This window comes from Mastigoproctus giganteus, chromosome 10, assembly GCF_048544385.1.
Source record: "Mastigoproctus giganteus isolate SK-2022 chromosome 10, ASM4854438v1, whole genome shotgun sequence".
In the NCBI taxonomy this organism is placed as follows: Eukaryota; Metazoa; Arthropoda; class Arachnida; order Uropygi; family Thelyphonidae; genus Mastigoproctus; species Mastigoproctus giganteus.
The window spans coordinates 35,481,777-35,494,827 of record NC_143584.1 but is presented as its reverse complement, the minus strand read 5'-3'; the positions used below and the strand labels follow the sequence as shown (position 1 = coordinate 35,494,827).

The following is a 13,051-nucleotide window of genomic DNA, read 5'->3' as shown; positions in this document are numbered from 1 at the left end:
ATATTGGGTAAGTGGTAATAATGTTTTGGCTCATCACTGTATATTTAATTCTATATTCACACTATAAATAGCAATAGCGCAACTACTGATTCTCGGCATCCCGTCAGATTCATGAACGGACCCGTTATGCTCGTCTGAAACTAATCCAAACCAACCGTCATAGTCCATTTCATTCGAATTCCCAGTATACAGGCGAACTTGGAGATATGGCAATTGTGTCACTTATATACACGGCTTAATTGGCTTAATAAATTGATTCCGTTTAAACATAAAAGGCAGAAATTCGCGGATATAGTCATATACAGCCATATCAAAGGCACTGACGTGCCAAGTTAGAAAAAGACTGCTGATTGAATTTTTATTGTCGTACTATCGAATTCGCTTAGAGTTGTATACTTAAATTGAAATTTTTTGTGACCCTGATGAATCTACTGATCACATCTCCTGATCGTCAATAATTTGAGCGATAAGCAATAAATTTCTTCATAATTTACTATCGTTTCGTTTCATGACTCATTGTCACACTAGCGATTTTTTCACATGGTCATTATCAGGTATATATCACATGAAATGTTGCTCTCTTCTCCCTAAACGTATGGCTACGTACTACAGTGAAAATGGCCTGTGTTCGAATTCCCTCAACAAATATTTTCACAATGCAGCTGAATTATTCACGGAGTCAGGCGAGAATTACATCGATTTTCTCCAGAAAACGCGAGTTTTTCGCCCAGCAAACAAGCAAATCGACCACAGACAAATCACACTATTATATTTAGGCCCCTCGAATAATTAAATTCATCTGCCGTGCTCTGTCTTATGGCTGTTAATTGCGTGTGTTCTATGGTTGATTTGTCTGTTTGCCCTCGTGGATGGCACGGTTGGTATAACCACAGTCATCTCCACACTGGCCTGGAAAGACTTGAGTTTATGTCGATCAATTTTATGTGTATTTTTAACAATGCGGTTGAGTTAGTCGTCTCGGGATTCAATACCTTGGTGCGCACGTATGCCAAGTGGGAGCTAGCTCGACAACTTCAATCGCGTGTCACAGCTGACTGATTGCGGAATGTCGCAGTTTCAACAGTCCGCTAACGTCAAGTTCTTCTTTAAACTTGGGAAAAGTGCCAAGACACTGCAAGCATTATAGAAAGTTTATGGAGATGACGCTTTGAAGAAAACAGCAGTTTACGTGTGATGTAACCGGTTTAAAAAAAGACAGGAAGATGAACCTCGCAGTGGACTCCCTTTGATGTCACGAGACGGCGAAAATGTAACGAAAGTAGAGGAACTCCTGCGAAATGATCGACGAATGACTGCTGTTGTGATTGCTTATGAGGTTGGACTGTCGGTAGGTTAAGTACATTTGCATTTGTAGCACAGTGGTATCGTCACCGTCCTCCCCACACCGGGTGCAAAAGGCGCGGGTTCTAATCCCAACGACTACGTGGGTATTTTTAATGGGCTCTTTTCACTCCACGGAGAAGTCAGTTGTTCTCAGGCATAGATTGCAAGTTTTTTTTTTATCCCCAGCAACGGGATTTTTCATCCAGCAAAAGAGATAAATCCACCTGAGAACACACGCAATTTACAGACAAAAATACGGGTTTATGTATTGAATTACGGGTGACCTTAATATAATAATTCTTAGGCTCAGCACACAGGCTGATTAATCGCTCTCAGGCGTAGATAGCAAGGTTTCTTCTCCCAGAAACTGGGGTTTTTTGTCCAGCAAATCAGGCAAATCGGTCAGAGAACACATGAAATTTACAGTCAGAAAATGCTAGTTTATGTAATGAAGTGACCCTAATATAAAAATAATGTAGGTTCAGTACATACAGTCCTAATGCAAGATCGAGAGATGCGTCCCGTATGTCCGCGCAAAGTTTGTTCCACGCTTGCTATCAGAAGAACAAATGGAATGCAGGAAAACCCTCGCAGGTGATTTTTTCGAAAAATCTACATAGGATTCGAGTTTCCTAAGGAAAGTAGTCCACTGAGTATGAGAGTTGTGGGAAGTTTAACACTGTCAAATCTAAAGTACTACATATGGGAAACAGCAACCCCAGAGCAACGTATCAACTCTGTGGTACTACACTGACAGTGGTAGAGAATGAAAAGGACGGGGTAATTGTGCAGGCAGATATGAAGTTTTCTGAGCAGTGCAGACGGTCTGCAAGAGTAGTTCATGGTGTCTTGTATTAGTACCAGCCAAAAAAAAAAAAAAAAAGAGTAGTCCGCTGTGATAAAGATTCTTAAAACAATGTCGAAAAAGTACTGAATATTCTGCTCTTCGCATTCATCCATCACTCCACAAAGAAGTAATAAGAAAAAAACCGGGTAATTGGACGTAACCACACGGTTATTATAACCGTTAACATATGCTTGCCAATACCGTTACTTATGTTACTTTTCGCTATTCTTCTGCCGTTCTTAGTGCTCTTTTTTTTTTCTTTGTATTGGAATAACAATTAATTATGAAATTTCATACTAATAATCAGCGAATCGACATATTGTCCAACACAATTAGAAAACTTTAGAAAATGCACCAAAAAAAGAAAATGTTCAAGCCTGTTTCTATGCCCTGAAACTGTTGCCTCCACTATCTATGCGTTTTAACATGTAACAGGAATTAACATTGTCGTCTATGGGAGTGTTCACTCTGTATGCTACTACTCTGTATTAAACTGAAATCTCAACTTCTTGAATTACAAACTTATTATATGACTTTTGATTTGAATAAATTATACTAATGCTTCAAAACATTAAATGTCATCGTAATCGACTTTTAAACGTGCCACCATTTTTCAGCAACCATCGACCCTTGAGTGATGCACAGAATCACACTCAAGGGGTCGTTGGTTGCTGAAAAATGGTGGCACGTTTAAAAGTCGATTACTAAGATATTTTATGTTTTGAAGCATTTATATAATTTATTCAAGTCAAGAGTCATATAATAAGTTTGTAATTCAAGAAGTTGTGATTTCAGTTTAACTTTGTATATTAATTGTAAGCGGAAAAGATAGATTAACGATACTCAATTGTAATCTCATAAAAATGATATGATACTGTTCGAACACTCAGTTTTAAACATTGGTTATGGTCCTAATAAATATACGTGAGATTTAGGATGATAAAGAAGAGAAAAAGAAAAGAAAGAGCAGCTCCATTGTCTAGTCAGTACTGAATGTTAATGATTGTTAGTTATTCTTTGCATGCAGTTTCTGAACGTTAAGCGTTGAACAGGTAAACGTTGTTTACCAATTTTTTTTTTTTTAATAGTTGATGTGGCAATGTTATTAATGATTGTTTATGAACTTTTTCCACCATTTTTCACCACAGATTTGTTGATGGAATGGGAAATGGTAGTACATCTGGCAAGTCTTTAAAAATACGAGTACAAATATTTCTGTAAATATGGTTTTTACATTTGACGTTTCATGAAATTCGAAACATGATTGCAGTCAGGACACGTTTCAATTTGTGTTAATTCCATTGCTTGATGACTTTTAACACAAATTTTCCACGAATCTTTATTGCTGCACAGGCAAACATAGTAAAGTATGCATATGGATTCTGTGAAGGCTCAGTTCTATTTTTGAATATTTTCTTGATTTTATTTTTACAAGAAAATTGAATAATACTGACATGAATATGAAAACATCATCTTCCTTTAATTTTATTATTATTTTTAAAATATAATTATTCTAGTCAAATATTTGAATATTTACTGATGTTTATATGGATTGGAAAACTGCTATATATATTGGAAAATTGCTGGTCTAATATTTTAACAACAGCTGCAAGTGATTCTGAGAGATGAAAGTGATTCTTGTACTGCTTCTATTGTAACAGTCTGGAAAGTGAGGTGCCGAAGATAAAACCTGCTAGGGGTTTTCATGGGACAAGCAGATACATGGGCTATGTAAGCGTTACTAAGAGCTAAAGCTAACAGTACTACATTAAAACCAAGTTTAATTTATGAATTTCTTTTTGCCTTTCAAACAGTATTTAAAAAATTTGATGGTAGTAGTAGTAGTGATGCAAGAAAGCAAGTGTATGAGCTTATGCAGCATCAGCCAAAAAAAAATTACAAAATAATGCCCTCTAAATGTTTGTCCAGTTCCTCCTTAAATTTATTTAACCTATCAACTTCCACAACGACAGATGGAAGTTTGTTACAACAATTAACCACCCACTGGCTGAAGCAAATTTCTGCACATCTATTCTACATCCAAGGCCTTATACACCTCAATCAGATCACCTCGCAGGTGCCTAGTCTCCAACACCTGCAATTTGCAGAACTTAAGACTCTTCTCACCAATCTTGTTGCTCTTCTCTGTACACGCTCAAGCAAATCTACACCCTTCTTAAAATGAGGCCTCCAGACCTGAATGCAGTACTGAAGGTGTGGCCTGACCATTGCCTTATACAGAGGAACAATCACTTCCTTTTCCCTGCTAACAAAATTTCTGTATATCATTGGCAAAACCCCATGACCTGCCCTGGCAGCCTGTCTGCAATGCTCAGAAAACTTCATATCTGACTGCACAATTACTCCCAGGTCTTTTTTATTTTCTACCACCTTAAGTGTAGTACCACACAGTGTAGTATGAACCAGAGCTATAATGCTCAATATGTTCTACATTGATATCAATATTTGTAAAAGAATAAGAGAAGTTTGCATCAATATGATACTCTCCAGAAATTAAAACAAAAACAATTAAAAAAATCTAAAATCTTACATTACAGTAGAAATAATCAAATGAACACAATTAAAATCATTTTAATGCAATTAAAAATTGAGTAAAGAATTAATTTAATGAAAAAATTGCAAAACAAATTTCCTTTCTCAATTATTTTACATTATTTCTTACTGTAATGTAAAATTTTCGATTTTTTAATTGTTTTCGTTTTAATTTTTGGAGAGTATCATATCGAGGTAAACTTCTCTTATTCTTTTACAAGTATTTAAAAAAGAAATAACTGTTGAATTTCTATTTGTACAATTTTAATTAAATTTAAGATGCCTCAACGAAGCTTTCTAAAAGAACTAACTATAAAATTCCATGAAAATTTTGCACCAAGAGTCAAGTTGTTACATGCCAACAGGCATGGTGAAGACAGTAGGTCTTATGTCTATAAATATGTGAAGGCACATAAAAATAGTGGTTGTGCAAACCTTCAACCTGGCCATGAGCCACTACTCCTATAAATAAAAAATTAAATATTTTGTGATAATTGTAATAATTTTTTTAATAAATATGTAAAAACACTACTTTCCCAACATTTATGACATGGCCATAACATGGCCATTTATATTTGACTTCCCATATATAAATATTTTTGCATTCATATTACTCTGAAAAAGTAATCCCAAGTATTACAGGCATTGCAAATATGAAATTTCATATTTATACATGCAATAATTATTTTTGAATAAATTTTTTAAATATACTTTTTTTAGAAAAATTTATCACACTTTTGCAATCCTTCTGGAGGCCATTGTTGATATAAACACACAAAATGTTTATCTCTTCAGGAAGCTGAGAGATTAAGGTTTCTGTGAACATTCATTTCCAAGCATCATGATGAACGCTTGTAATTTTTGGTTGCATTTTTTTGAATTTTGATATTATTACCAAAACAGATAATGTAATTCTGGTTGAAGGTACATTCTTTTGTAGCATGGTAACCTAATTGCTGAAATAAAAGGTAAGCTGCCAGAATAATAATAAATGGTGCCTCCGTAGCCAGGTGGGAAGGAGCAGCAGTGCGTGGCACACGCTTCTTGATTAGACCGGGGTTCGAGCCCTTCACCACCAAATACAGAGGATGTGGAAAGGTCAGGGAATGACCACCGCATATCCCGGAGCAATATGGCCTTAGTTGCTAATGCTCCTAAAAACCAAATAATAACAACTGCCAGAATAACTGAAATTACATGTAGGTATAGTGCATTACCTTGATAGTAATGAAAGAAAACCAAAAAATTTTCTTGTTATTTCTAATATAGTTCTGAAAGGACATGATCATTTTTATGAAATATATTTGAAAAGGAAAACATTAATAGCCACAAGAAATTACAAATTTTAGTTTAAGAAACTTGAGAGGTACAAATCCTCTTCAAGCACTTTTGACAAGATTCAGTAAGATACATTTAAAATTTATGATTTGGTTGCTGATTTTTACTGAATCTTGTGTTCAGACTAATATGAAGGAGGTGGAATGTCTGTAAATGAAATAAAATTTTAATTAATTCCATCAGTTTAAAAAAATATAGTGTATAATACAAGTAAAACTGACAATTAAAATTCCATTCAAAATTACCAGCTTAAAATTCTTCCTAAGAAAAATTCTTTTATGATCATAAACTTCAGCTTCATAATAATGAATTGCTGGTGATATATTTTGGAGTTTCATGTTATTTTCCACAAAAATCATTGTGACAGTTACTGCATTAAAACTCTGAAGCACAGATCTTTTAACTGCCACAGGCATATGCTAAGTCAGCTGAACCATTTTCAAGTTACTCTCATAAATGTACTTTTTTTCACAAGAGATAAAATAATATGCCAGATGTAGCCATGGTACATGTGTCACAACTGTAATGTTCTTGTTTATATTCTGGCACAATCACTAGATCAGAGAAGGTTACATTAATTATTTTGATAATGAATAAATCACTAACTATAGAAGTTAGCACTGTTAAAGTTACATAACTACAGGAATCACAGGTATAATAGGCTTTTATACCATTCTGATTTTTTTTTTTTTTTTTTTTTTTCAGTATCCCAACATACAAGATGATTGTGGTTCCCCAAAAATTCAGAAAGTCATTTGTACTTTGTGTGGGCGCCTCTGTAGCCAGGTGGGCAGGAGCAGTAGTGCATAGCACACTCTTCTTGATTAGACCAGGGTTCGAGCCCGTACCCACCAAGTATAGAGGATGCGGCAGGTTAGGGAATGACCACTGCATATTCCCAGCCCGGATAAAGGGTGAGGGTTGACGTCAGTAAGGGCATCCGGCCGTAAAAATTGCATGCCAAAAACAATAAAAAACGCTGACCCCATATAATAATGGGAAAAAGGCAAGGACAAAAAAAAAAATTTTATTTGTGGGAATTGCATGTTCAAATTTGAAATGTGTACTTTTTTCGAAGAATTGCATGTTGAAAAATTTGAAATTTGAATGTGAATTTTGAAAAAAATGTATACTTTGTTTGAATTGCACGTAACTTATAAACAGACAAACACAGAGAAGTGATACTGCTCATACACTAACTAGAAATTATTAGCTACAGGTAGGAACCCAGTTGGAACTTTGTACCACTTAGTACTTTGGGTGTGAACTGAGAGATGTTACTTTTCAGTCAGCCCTTGTAAATAAAATTAAAGATAACTTCAAATATTATATGTAAGGCATATGGAAGATATTCTAGATTACTAAATCAGAATTACAGAATAATTGACACTTGCCCTTTTGTTTAGCAAATTTCTTGAATACACCAATCCCAGTGTAGCACAATTTTTTTTGCTACCAGTTGATTCTGTGGAGTGTTTCTTCATGAAATGTTGAAAATTAGTAAAAAATAAAAACATTTTTATATAAATGTTTTTAAAGATTTTATTCTTATTTTTAAAACATTCATTTTAATGTATGTTGCCCAACATTAAAATAAAATTATTTCAAGAATGAAATTGGAATTTTAAAAAAATTATGAATTTTAAAAAATGTAAAGTAATTAAAAAAATTATAAAAAGTTCATAACAAAAAACTCTACTTCTTTTTTGATGGAATACAGCAGAAACCCTCTGCTTAACTGACTTTCTGGATTAAATGCCTCTTTAAAACATACCATTTTTTGCCTATAGCACATTACAGTATTAGTAAATTACAGTATTAGCACATTACAGTGTATCAGGCACTAGTCCAGTAGTGCTCAGCACCATGCTAGCCTGTTGAGTTGTATGTTTCGTGGGAGGTCACTTGTATGTTTGTTGCAAACCATGTTTGCACCAGTAATATTATTTGTTAATGTAATTACAGTAGGTGATATAATTATAGTAATAGTATTTGCCATGTAGTGCAAGGAAGACACATGCTTTTGCTGCACTGGCAAAAAAAACAAACAAAAACAGTTAGATAACAAAATACAGATTGTTATTTCATTAATTTAGATAATATTTACAAATATTATTTAAATTACCAAAATGTGAGAGAAAAGAGTTGTTTTTATGAAAACTCAGTTGAATGTTGTGGAAAAACTTGATAAAGGGCTCACATCGGGTGTGTATGAGCGCTCTCTCTCTCTCTCTCTCTCTCTCTCTCTCTCTCTCTCTCTCTCTCTCTCTCTCTCTCTCTCTCTCTCTCTCTCTCTCTCTCAGGGTAACTCAAAAATTTATACTTGTTGAGTTTTGTGTGAGCAATGTAACTGTAAAAGATTGGAAAAAAATCTAAAAGCATTTTACTTTTAGTATGTTTCACAAGGATCTTTAAGTTCTTGCCCCACTTTAAAGAAACCAAAATTAGAGATAGTAAACAAAGCATTATGGCTGTGGGTTATGCAAGAAAGGCAACATAGTAATCCCCCCTACTTCTGTGAGGGGAGAGAGATCATAAGTCCTGGGTGGGGATCAGTAATTATGCATGCTGTGTTAGAGTTATTAAAAAACAAACAGGTGCACTTTTATTCACTTGTACACTAATGCTAGGAGTATCATAAATAAATTCGATGAAGTATTGATCAAGTCATCAAATGCTGATATTGTAAGTATCAGTTTACATTCATGAGTATATTTGGAATCCTAAAGGATAAGGGAAATATTAAATACCTTGGCTGTTGCATGTAGTTCTGTGAGTGGCACAAGAAAAGGAAGGCAGTGGTTTTTGAGAATGTAATTGTAATGTCCAGACTAAATCTATATTGGGGTAATGAAAACCAACACATTTCTCTTCAGAAAGATGCTAACCTGTAAAGGATTCTCTTCTTGTGGAATAATCAGATCATATAATATTAGTGATACTTATTATAAAAGCAAAATTGTCTTAAAATTTTAATGAAATGTGCACCTCCCACATTAATAAACATTTTTAGACTCAGATATACTTTCAGCAAGATGTCATATTACCTGATTTTTGCTGAGATGTCTTTGCCTATCTGGACCATCAGAATTTCTGAATGCTAGATTAGTCATTGGGAGAGGGGGGTGAATTCATGGTTACCTGCAATACCTTCAGACTTTAGTGCTGCTATTACTTTTTTAAAAACTTTTTTTTTATTTTGGGGGTGAAATTATGCCTTAGTGGTAGTGCTAATGTGAAATTATACCTAGTGATAGTGCTGTACACCAATGGAAACAGTGAAAGGAGCAAAGGTGGAGTTGACTTTCTCGTCCATAAAGATGTGAAAAACAACATTGTGAAATTCAAAAGTATATCACAAAGGGTGTCAAGACTACTACTCAGAATTTCTAAGAGGTACAAGCTAAAGGTTATAATGATTTATGCACCAATACTGAGCCATGATGATGAAGAGGTTGAAGAAATGACATTGAAATTGAGTCTTCTAGATGAGCTGAAAACCCACTACACTATCATTATGGGGGACTTTAATGCTACGGTTGGAAAGAGACAAAACAGCGCAGAAAGGGGAACTATAGGAAATTTTGGTATTGGTGAAAGACTTATGGAATTTGCAGAATCTCGAGGAATGTCAGTAATGAACACTTTTTTTTCAAGAAAAGCATGAACAGAAAGTGGACATGGAAGAGCCCAAATAGATTAACAATTAATGAAATTGACTTCATCCTCACTAACAGAAGATATACTGTGAATGATGTTACTGTCCTGAACAAGGTAAACATTGGAAGTGATCACAGAATGGTAAGATGCACACTTGATATAGATGTAAGAAAAGAAAGGAAAAAACTGACTCGAGTGAATAATATGAAAGTCTTTGAGATAACAGAAGAGGAGAAAAAGCAGTATGTACTGGAACTTAAGAACAAGTTTGAGCTTCTGCAGACTGCTCAGGACCAAGGTATCGACAAGGAATATTACAACTTTCTGAAAGTGATAAAGCCCAAGAAACTTATAGGTAAAAAGAGATCCAAAGAAGAAAAAATTAGTCAAGAAACACTTATCCTCATGAACCGAAGACGACAAATGAAGAGCATTGACAAGGAGAAAATTGAGTATACTGAGTTATGCAAAGCCATTAGAAAGAGACTCAGAGAGGACATTTAACATAAGAAAAGTAGAATGAGCATTAAGGGAAAACAAAGGACTTAAATCAGGCCATGAGACAAATGGTACTGAAACTGAAGAATAGCAGTGGTGTACTTATAAATAGCAGAGAAGGCATAATTCAAATAGCAGAAGACTACTATAGAGAATTATACAAGGAGAGAGGGAATGATGCCAGCAGTGGGGAAGATGGATTGCAAATTAGTAACATATACGACATACTGAGGAGCAATATCCCAATTTGTCTGAAACCTTTAAATAATGAACCGATGTATACTCCCCACCATGACTTATGGAAGTGAAACTTGGGCACTCACCAAAAGAATGGAAGAGAAGCTGAGAACAACACAGCAAAGAATGGAGTGAATTATATTGGAAATCAGACTGTTAGATAAGAAGAGAAACACATGGATTAGGCAGCAAACTCAAGTAAAGGACATTCTTATCAAAACTAAAGAACTAAAATGGTCTTGAGCAGGACACATAGCTCTAAGACATGATGACAAATGGACTAAGAGAATAACAGAATGGTACCGAAGAGGAGCTAGAAGAAAACCTGGAAGACAACGACGGAGATAGATAGATGAAATTCATGAGTTTGTGGGTAGTAAATGGATGGCCATTGCACAAAACAGAAGGAACTGGAAAGTTGCTGGAGAAGCCTTCATCCTGCAGTGGATTGAAAATGGATGATGCTGATAGCGCTAAAGATTTATTATATAAAACAGAGTTTTGTGTGCATACATATACATTGTGTGAGTCAGAATTATGTGTACACACTTTAACAATCCATAACTTGTGAATCTGATAATAAATTTAAATACTTTTTTTATTTATTTAAAAGCAGAATTACATGTTTGACTTCTATTTAAAAGGGAAAAAAAAAACTCATTTAAGATGTTCAATATTTCCTCCTTCACCATGTATGCATAAGCAACATCTTTTTTTTATTCCTGCATGCAACAATGCACAAGTCCGTTGAAATTCTGCATGTTTCCTGCTAAATGCTATCCACAGATCTTCCAGTATTTTTGGTTTTTGAGTGTATACCTCATGCAAAGAAATCTAAGGGATGTAGGTTGAGAGACCTTGCAGAGTATTCAAAAGAACTCCCCTATAATCTATCCATTGTTCCTGAAATTCCCCCCCCCCCCCATTATAAACCAGAACATTATCAAGTTTTTGAAATAAGATACAAGAGAAAGTACAAATTACAGCCAACATGTAACCAACACTGTACTTTGAACTGTTGAGAAAAATTGTGTGTGTGACACACACTAAGGACAATTTTGATACCTGAACTATCTATCACATATTTACTGATTTGTAGAAAGTTTTTAGCTTATTTTTACTCAAATAAAAAAAAATAAATTATATATAGATACATAGAATGTGGTAAAGAGAGAGAGAGAGGAGACAGGCTAATGAAACCGGAAGTCAAAACCATAGAAAAAAAGCATTAAGTACTTGAAAAATAAAAGTAATACATTAAAAGAAGTAACTAATGATTTTAACATCATCTTCAAGAGTCAGCCATCAAAACCAAAGGAAAGACAACAAGAAGCCTCTGTTTCAAACAGAGTAACAGAAATCCTCTCTGTTAAATGCAAAGTAACAGAAGTAAGGCCATTCTTTGGTTTTGATGGCTGATCCTTGAAGATGTTAAAATCATTGGATTTATAGCATTAGGTACTTCTTTTAACACATTACTTTTATTTTCAGGTACCTATGCTTTTTTCCATAGTTTTGACTTCCGGTTTCGTTAGCCTGTCTCCTCTCTCTCTTTACCACATTCTTCATATCTACATTCCATTATGGTCATTAGGTTCTTTCTGCTATATTTATCAGTGCCCCTTGTCCATAATTCATTTCAATATCATTTTTAATAATGAAATCAGTAAAAAAAAAAAAAAAAAAAAAAAGAAGAAACAGAACAAGTTTAACATAAAAAGATTTATTAGAATAAAAATACAAAAAATTATAAAACACAAAAATTATATAAAAATTTACTCAAGTTTGCTTACCCAACAATCCAGTGCATTTGTCTGTAGTAAAAAATTTCTCTTCAATTAAAAAGTTGTAAATATATAAATAAAACTGTTCCAAATAAAACATAATAAGTTATTTTTAGACCAAGCTAGCAAATACAGTGTATTCTGTATCCTATGGATACACATATTTACTCCCCCCCCCAAAAAATTATATATTAAAAAAAAAAAAATAAACAATTTTGTGTGTCTGATAAAATTCTAATATAAAAAGTATGAGACCATAAACTAATGAAACTAATTTTATAATAAACATACTTTTATGTGTATAAATCAATGAACTATCTCCTTTATACATTAACCAATGATAGCCAAGTGGTCAGGAGCGGGAGTGCAGTAGCACACGCTCTGAGTAGACCAGGGTTCAAGCCCCTGACTGCTGAATACAGTCGATCTGCCAACCCACACTGGACCAGCATGGCAGATTATGGTCCATTTCCCTAGCATGAATTGTTGAGGAGGCTTCCATCCTGCAGTGGGTTGATAATGGCTGCACTTTACTTTTTTTTTTTTTTATATATATAAAAATATTTATGAATTTGATTTAGTATTGAATTGGTAGTTTTATATGTGTCATATTTTTACCAGTTTCCATTTCATTCTGAATGATGCCAGCAACATTTGACTTGAAGAATAGCTTACAAAGAAAGAAAACAAAGAGCCATGCATTAAAGCGTACAAAAAAGTCATTGCAAAAACCACCATGGAATGTAAGTGCTTTTAAATTTTTTTATATACAATAGTCCTCTATTTATGA

The 13,051-nt window shown here is 34.1% G+C and overlaps 1 protein-coding gene across 1 annotated transcript in view; it reads left to right on the top strand.

Moving 5' to 3' along the window:
* Nucleotides 1–2,914: 2,914 nt before the first annotated feature.
* LOC150078970 (uncharacterized) overlaps nt 2,915–13,051 on the top strand; it is a 141,359-nt gene continuing 131,222 nt past the window's right edge. Inside the window, exons 1-2 of the mRNA XM_090382907.1 lie at nt 2,915–3,173; nt 12,910–13,004. Of these exons, the coding sequence (XP_090239033.1) occupies nt 3,128–3,173; nt 12,910–13,004 (141 nt within the window). The 5' untranslated portion in view covers nt 2,915–3,127. The remainder of the gene's footprint in view (nt 3,174–12,909; nt 13,005–13,051) is intronic.